The sequence below is a fragment of the Manacus candei genome, unplaced genomic scaffold (assembly GCF_025592945.1).
Source record: "Manacus candei isolate 608988 ecotype Guabito, Panama unplaced genomic scaffold, ASM2559294v1 h1tg000005l, whole genome shotgun sequence".
Lineage (NCBI taxonomy): Eukaryota > Metazoa > Chordata > Aves > Passeriformes > Pipridae > Manacus > Manacus candei.
The window spans coordinates 21,309,335-21,317,604 of NW_026138053.1; the positions used below are offsets into that span (position 1 = coordinate 21,309,335).

At 58.1% G+C, this 8,270-nt stretch overlaps 1 protein-coding gene across 2 annotated transcripts; it reads right to left on the reverse strand.

The window, feature by feature from the left end:
* Nucleotides 1–243: 243 nt before the first annotated feature.
* Nucleotides 244–7,866, reverse strand: UAP1 (UDP-N-acetylglucosamine pyrophosphorylase 1). Of its 2 annotated transcripts, XM_051796183.1 has the most exons (10): nucleotides 7,554–7,866; nucleotides 7,273–7,477; nucleotides 6,454–6,629; nucleotides 6,017–6,189; nucleotides 4,653–4,846; nucleotides 4,151–4,294; nucleotides 3,550–3,738; nucleotides 3,050–3,097; nucleotides 1,059–1,125; nucleotides 244–807 (listed from the first exon to the last, which is right to left on the reverse strand). In XM_051796183.1, exons 1-10 carry the CDS (start codon nucleotides 7,840–7,842, stop codon nucleotides 715–717), a joined length of 1,578 nt encoding a protein of 525 aa, XP_051652143.1. In that variant the 5' UTR covers nucleotides 7,843–7,866; the 3' UTR covers nucleotides 244–714. The 2 variants fall into 2 exon arrangements, with proteins under 2 accessions (XP_051652143.1, XP_051652152.1); XM_051796192.1 differs by lacking the exon at nucleotides 3,050–3,097 and having other exon boundaries at nucleotides 7,554–7,864.
* Between the last annotated feature and the right edge of the window lie 404 nt (nucleotides 7,867–8,270).

The following is an 8,270-nucleotide window of genomic DNA, read 5'->3' on the forward strand; positions in this document are numbered from 1 at the left end:
CACCTGTTCCTACCTGCTCAAGGCTTGCCACTGTCGGCAGGAATACAAGAGGAAAGTGCAACTCTCAGCTTCCTCCAGAAATGCCCCAAACAAGCACTGCAGGCCAGAGGACCTGCCTGCAGCCACCCCAGGCAGCAACCCTTGCTGCACTGGCAGAGCACATGGTATGATACAGTCAGCTCTCTACACCACGAGCAGAGCCTCTGTGGAAAGTCATCGTCACTCAAACACCACCAGATGACAAACAGGAGGGACTCAGAGTTTAATTGGGTGCTTCCAGTTGTGCAACGTAGAAAGGATGACTAAAAGGAGGGACATGGGCAATGACAAGGACCCTATTAAAAAAAAATAGTCATGTAGATTTAAGAAAAATAAAAATTCAAGATTAATCCCAGCCCCGTACCATAAAAATCCTCTCTCTGCATGTACAATGAGTACTACTATATACATGTTTAAAAATAAATGCCCACAGCCTGGAGTGCAAAGAGCACCATGCCATAGCTGTGCTTCTTGGCAGGGGAATCCATAAAGTGTTTGGTTTTTAAATTAAAATATAAATAGAAGCATACAACGTGCTGAGAACCAAGTGGGCCACATCCTCCCCTGCACAAGGCTGGAGTGAGCAGGACCAGCCCCAACCAGTCACAGCTATAAACCTTCATGTGTCTGAGTTTCTGGCGGGATGGACAGCCCTGCTTGGGCACCCCGCTGCCACTACATCCCATTCTTCACCAGCTCGTGGATCCCATCCTCGTCAATAATCAGAGGTGCGCGAAACTCTCGGTCCTTCACGTACTTTTCCAGACCCTACAGGAAGACAAAGGGGCTCATTAGGAACACACCACACATCATCTGCTCTGCTGACCCCCTGAGTTGCTCACAGGTGGCTCTGGTCCCCTCCTGGGCTAGCAGCTTGGGGGACAATGTCTCAAAAAGCCCCACAGTGAATTCAAGTCACACTTCCATGGCTTATCCCCTCACATGTGTGCCCTGCCAGCCCCTCCACCTGTCTAGTCCATCTGCAAGGACCTCTTCAGCTCTGGAGAGTCAGTACTCACTTCTCCTCCATAGGACACGAGGGGAGAAATTTCACACTGGATTGGCAGGTCGTTTGCATCCTTCAAGCTGCAGAGAAAAAGCCAGGAGAGTTAGTTACATCCCACCAGGGGACATGGACGGGGCCCAAGATCTTGCTGATGCCAGGTGGGGGGGTCAGCACAGAGCTGCCACCAGCACAGAGCTGCCCTGGGTTAGTCAAGCCTTGCGTGCTCTCCACAGAGGTGCAAGTGAAAGTTTAGATACCAGCAGCGACTGAAAGGGAAGAGAGCTTTAGATGTGGGTTTCATGATGCCTTTCCATGTGTGCAACTACGGCAGTGCCTGTGTCCCCAGCCCCACTATTTTTGATGCTGCATGCAAACTCCTTCCTCCTCCTCCTCCTGCACCCTTGGGGGTGATGGCAGATGCACTCACACAGCACCTTCCCATTTGCTGGCTATAACTGGTCTTTCTTTCAGCCCTCTCCTGCTTAAAGCACAATCAGAGGATGGAGAGTAAGCCTGTCTGCTCGCTCAGAAATGCTCCCTGCAGCACTGTTTGCTCCTCCTGCCTTTGCCTCTTAGATCAACTGTTTCAGCTCCTTTGTTCTGCCGGTGCGCTGGCACTGGTGAGCAAAACATCAGAACACACCAGTACTGGCCACTGCAGCAGCACTGCTGGGCAGGGGGCTGTGTGGGGGCCCCAAGGCTGCTCCTGCTGTCACTAGCCTTCATAGGACCCCCTCCCAGATACTCCCTGGATCCAGCTGGTATATAAGTCTGGATAGGGAGTGCATCCACGTGGAGCCAACAAGGAGCCACAGCAGCACCCCAGGGTGCCTCTTCCCAGCCACGCAGGTATGGCAGGATGTCATCCGTGACAATGCTCCCTTCACTTCGGTTAAAGCTCATCCCTGCTGCCACGGACTCACTCAGCACCCCTCCTGTCCCAGCTGTAAATAAAACTCACCCATCCTAACCCAGCTCTCATACTTGTGTTTGGCTTGGGAGTTAGATTCCAGATAATTGTTAAAAAAAAAAAAAAAGAATTGACATCAACTGGCAATGAAGAGTAAATGTAGGATAAAGTGCATCCTTCTTCCTATGTTATAACTAGTGTGATGGCCCAGTCATAAGCCTGTAAACACTTGGAGTCTGGAATTAAAACAGAGATCCTAGGAATATCTCACCAGAAAGTACTATAAGATACAACTTCTGAAGCGGGGGAAGGTAACAAGCTTGCTTAGAGCTGGTGAATGACTCGAAGACCAAGTCCCAGACACCCCACCAGCCCCGTGCCTACAGAACATGCTGCTGTTAACAGAAGTGTTAAAGCTCTCCCGTGTATTCCTGTAAACTTTCAGGCGCTGAGCCAGGGGCTTTTCCTGGTGTCATGGTCTGGATGTACCAACCTCAAGAGCTGAAGTCACACAAAGCACAGCTGGCCGCCGTGCTGTGATTCACACATGCTACATCAAAGCCTGCTTGACGTTAACTCAACGCTTTCAATCCCGTTTCCATCTGCCTGGACGCCTGGCGGACATCGGGAGACAGCAGCCATCTCCAGCACTGGGACCGGCCGGGACCAGTCCAGCCTGTGCTGTGCCATGGTGTGATTAACAGGGGGGTGTCATCGAAGGGACGTGCCAGCATGTTTCCCAACAGCATCCCGCCTGTGGGATGTCCTTTGGGGGCCGTGGGCAGTCAGCATCAGGCTGCTGCCACCCCGCATCCGCACCAGCAGCACAAGCCCCATCCAGTCACCCCTGCTGGCTGCCCCTGCGGAAAGGAGCCTGGGAGGGAGCAGACGCTGCCTACTGCCCGCCACCATGAGAAGCAGCATCCACGGGGACGAGCTGTGGGACGTGCCCCGCTCCCAGCATGCGGCCCAGAGCCCCCCAGCCCCGTTAGTGGCTGCGGGCACCTGTCCCAGCGCGCACCCACAGCCTGGCCTACAGCCCATTAGTTCCTAAGCACAGCCCCGCCACCACGCAAGCTGCACGGTATAGTTACTTGTCTTTGACATCTGCTGGCGTGGCAGTGGACCTTCCGTTTGGGATGCTACATGGGAATAGACAAGGGTTAGCGAGGCAGGGAAAAAACACAGCAGAACAAGTCTGGGCTTTGCTGATCTCCAAAGAGGGGTTGTGGGGAGGGATGCCCTGACTCCAGCCTGGCTGCTGTATGGATCTGCTGGTGTGCTTGGGCTTTAGGGAGCCACCTCCTCCCTGCAGAGGCAACCTTCGCTGTGCAAGGGAGTCTGGCAGGATTTGGTTCAGAGGTGCTGAATCAAGAAGGAAAGCTGCTGCTAAGTGAGCAAGCACTGCTCCTGTGGCCACCACTCAGCCCGCATCCAGCTCTGCCCCATGGACCATCCAGGAGAAAGGCCCCATAGCTGGTCACTTCAGTGACACTGTTATCAGGAGCAGTGAAATGCAGAAGGGCTGGGGACTGCCTCGTGCCTTATATCCAGCCCAAAAAAGGATGCAGGAGTGCCAGGAGCAGCAACTCACCGAGGGATGGCAGGGATGCGTGTGCCGTTTTCGTCCACAAAGTGCCCCCCTGCATTGAGAACCCAGCAGTGGTGCAGGGACATCAAGGCATGTCGGGCTGTGGTGGGGTTGTCCTTGCCATTCTGGCTGTCTGCGTTCTTCAGGGGAGAGAACTCGTCCTCACGCAGCACCTCGTACACCACAAACTTCCTTAGGGGGAAACAGAGCATGGGAGGGTCAGGTTTGGAAATCGTGGCTGCTTCATCACTTCTCCCCTGCCAGGGTGGCTGAGCTGGGGCCATGGCCCTCCCACAGCCCACACCCATGGGTTGTTTTTTACAGTCATGAAGGAGGGAAGGGAGGGCCTGGGCTGTAGAGTCAGCAGATGTTCTTCTGGCCCAGAAGCAGGGCTCAGCCAAGCAAGAAGCACACAGCGCCTGTCCCTCCTGCTGCTCATCTCCAAGCACAACCATCCACTGCTGCGGCAAAGCACAGGAGCTGGCATCTTATCCTGGTATCAGGGCATCACCAGTGGGCACACCCCTGGCACCACCCTGGAGGCTCTCAGAGCTGCCCAAGGCAGAGCCAACAGCCTCTGCCCCGTGGAGAAAAAAGGACATACTTGGAAAACTGGAAGATGTCAAAGACGAATTTTTCCATCTTAATCCCATTGGGCTTCTCGGGTTGGATTAACTGCCCTGTAGTGATGTCCACATGTGGGATCTTCTTCTCAGCTACATGGTGCTGCAGTTGTGGTTCATAAGTGCTGCAACAGGCCAAGAAAGAGATGTCACTTGCCTGAGCAAGCCACGTCTCCATCTCAGACACTGCTGCAGCAGGAGAGCCTCTCTGAGGCACAGGCTGCTCAACCCCATGGCAGCCAGGAGAGGACGGCTCCACACGCCTGCACTCTGGAAGCTGCATCTAGCTATGGCCAGGAGAAATCTTATCTCAAGGAAGAGACTGTGTGGAGAGGCAAGGGTCAGGCCACATGTGCAGAGGCTGGATATCAGGGGCCTCATATCAGCACACCTGCAAACAGCTGGAGCTTAGCCAACAGAAAGCAAGGTACAGTCAACTCCACTTGGCACCAGGACTCCAGCAGCACCCTAGCAGGCCCTTACTTGACTACATCTTTCAGGAAGGCAGTGGTGAAGTAGTGATTGGCGATGTTGCCTGCGTTGAAGAGCAGCCGCCCGTCCGGGCCCCGTTTCTGGGCAGTGGCCAGGGAGATCTCGCTGTACTCCACCACCTGGTACACACCATCCACTCGGCACACCACACCCACCGGCTCCGTGGGGTTGGTCTTCTCCACCACCTGCCCAAGGGAAGGACTGTCAGAGAGACACTCAAAGCCCAGCACTTCAAATATACTCCCTCGTACCCAGCATCCCCTGCCAAGGCTTTTTGCTGTGCTGGGATAGTGCAGGGATAGGGATGCTGGAGCCCTCCCCTCTCAGGTACTTCTGGCAATGGGGACTAGAGGAGGTTGATGGCAGAACTGGGTGACAGGGTGTCAGACACACCCAGAGGGTGCGGGCAGGATCTGGCACCAAGCCCATGTGCAGCTGGCAGAGGGCACAGATATTTTTAGCCAGCTTGCTGTGCACAACCAGGAGGCTGCCGGCTCAGCAGAGCCATCTCCCTACACTTGACCTCCCTCCTCTTCCTAACAACCCACATACCTCCATCTGGGCACAGGACTACCCCAGCAAATCCCTACCCATCACTGTCACCATGGTGGGGTGGCATGCAGGGACAAAGGGCATTCTGCTTATTTCCTCTTTCTCTCGTGCAAGCCAGGAGGAGGAACTGCTTTCCCTTTCTCAGCTTGCTCTCTGAAAGCTTCAGACCCAGTAAGTCCTCTTGTCTGTTTGCCAGAGCCAAGCCCAGTGTAAACAAAAACAGCCTCTTTGGCTGTTAAGCCAGTCTTTAGGTAAAGCTTGGAGTATGTAATGTCCTATCCACAACACATAGGGCTGGGTTCAGTGTGTCAGCTGCACCCACCAGATCCTGGTCCGGTGGCCCAGGATGTCACTCCTGGGGACAGCTGGCAGCCTATGGCAAGGATCTTGTCCACCTCTGCTACCCACAACCACCTGGAAAACAGCTGCCCAGCATCCAGGTGTGAACCAGGGAGCTCCACAGGACTCCCTAGGAGCCTCTTGTCCCCAGGCACTAAGAGACCTCTGAGCCCTGGGCCTGTCAGTGCCACATTCCTGTGCAAGACAGGAGAGGAACGGCACCAGGCAGGGCTCAGTGATGCCCCACATCCCCCACAGTGCCAAGGGCAGGCAGGACTACCCAAGGGGCAGGTAGGACTGGCAACATGTGCTACTTCACCACTATGCTCCTGGTGCTTAGCTATCCCTTCTGAATGTGGTGAACCAGAAAACAAAGGATGAGGAATCAGGGAAGACAGGCAAGGAGCGGGACAGACCCCACTTGGCTCCAGGAAAGCAGAGCCTGCCAGCCCCCAAAACCGTACCTTAGCCCCACAGTCTGCTCCCTTCTCCAAGCAGAACCCAATGAACCTGGGGTCAGCCACCTTCACCAGGATGTTGTCCACGCAGTACACATGGACACTCTGCACACCCCTCCGCTCCATGTCATCCACGATGCCGTGTGCCCCCAGGGCCCGGTACAGGCCCCCATTGCCATCTGCAAAGAGAACAAACTATTGGGGCTGCAGCAACATCCAGCAGTCCCATCAGCCACCCACGTTCATCCTCCTTCCCCACGGAGATGGTGTGGAGGGTTGTCAGCCCAGCCATACCCCACCCTGGTCCTCCCTGCCAAGACGGACACCTCTCAGCCTGCGTCACCCGTCAGCCACGTCACACTGCAAGACTCCAGCCCCAAAAGCTTGTCCTCAGCACCACATCTCGCCCCTGTGCGCCCCTCCCATCAGCTCCCACCACTAACCTGGTGCCATAGCAATCTTGCCCTTCTCCTCCAGCAGGATTTTTCCATCGAACCCCAGGGCAGGCAGCATGCCCTGCTGGAAGAAGATGATGTTTTCCTTCTTCAAGCCAAAATAACAATGCTTCTGGAAGAATTCCTTGGTGGACTCCATAGTGCGGCCACTTGTCATGATGTACCTGTTGCAGAGCAGGAGACCCCCAATGAGCAGGGAGGAGAGGCAGGGTCTCACACCCCTCATCCCAAATGTAGGGAACAGCCCTCTCCACGTTTAGGAGAATCTGACCTGCTGTCAGATGGTGGCTTGCCACCACTTTGGCAAGCCAAAGAAGAGCTTCACTCTTCCTTGCAACATATATCTCCAAAACCATAAAACACCCTGCACAGTGCAGGGGACACCCCCAGCAGCTTCTTCCTTGACACCAACCTCCTGCTCACAGCACCACAGCTGCCCCTTGCTGCCTAGACCCCTGCTTTGCATGGCTGCTGTCCCATATGGGGACATGACAGACCTTCCCAAGGGCCACGGGGCTGAGTTTGACAACGTGGGACCCATCAGTGCCACTCATTGAGCCTGGAACCACTAACTCCAAAGGGATATGCCCATAGCAATAGCACTGGTATCAAGAGGAGCTGCGCCAACCCATTGTTCCTGGGCGGCCAAGGGGCTCTGCATCAGCCCAGGGCCTGGGAAGGGGAACTGCACCAATCCGGGGGATCTCGGGCTGCTGACACCGACAGGGCTACACCAGCCCATCAGCGCCAACGGGATCCTGCCGACACCTCCCCGTTCCCCAGAGGCCACCCGGGGCCAGAGCTCACCAGGGGATATGGCAGGGGGTGCCGTGCTGCTCCTCCGCCAGCTGCTGCAGCCGCCGCAGGCGCTGGGCCTGGAGGTGGAAGAGGGTCTTGCGGGAGGGCAGCCCCACGTCGCACATGCCCTTGGGGTAGGGGACGCCGAGGCGGGTGCCCTGCCCGCCGGCCAGCAGCAGCGCGGCCACGCGGCTGCCCGCGATCTCCGCCAGCCCTGGGGGAGCACACACGCGTGGGGCCGGCGGCTCCGGCACCGCGCCGCGCCGGGCCCCGCCGCCCCCGCCACCTACCGCGGCTCTCCCAGCGCGGCACCAGCCCGCGGTCGCGGCTGGCGCTGCCCAGCACGTCCCGCGGCACCGGCTCCATCCGCGCGTCAAGCGCCGCCGCCGCCGCTTCGCCGCCGCCGTCCCCGCGGGCGCGGCGGAAGAAGCGGTTGATCTCGGCCACGTCCATGCCGCGCAGCTCGGCCGCCAGCGCCCGGCGGGCCGCGTCGTCCAGCTCCTGCCAGAAGCGCAGCACATGGCCCTGCCCGCCCGCCTCCAGCCGCTCCCGCAGCGCCGCCGCGTCCGCCGCCTCCATCGCGTCCGCCGCCTCTATTCCGTCCGCCGCCTCCATTCCGTCCGCCGCCTCCATTCCGTCCGCCGCCTCCCTCCCGTCCACCACCTCCATCCCGCCCGCCGCCACCGCGGGGCCGACGCGCCCCCGCCGGCATTTTATAGCTCCACGCCGCCGCCGCGCCGCCAATGGCCGCGCCCCGCGCTACGTGGTGCCCGCCGCCCGCCCAATAGGTGCCGGGGGCGGGGGCAGGACGGCCCGACCCCCTCGCGGCGCCGCCGCCAATGGGAGCGGCCGCTGCGGGGGCGCGCGCCGGAGGCTGCCATGGCAACGCGCGCCACGTCAGCGCACGGCCCCGGCCGGGCCGGAGGGGAGGGGCCCGTAAGGAAAAAACCCAAATCCACCCGAAAATCCGCGTGCGAGTCCCTGCGGAGGAGGAGCCCCGCGGGAAC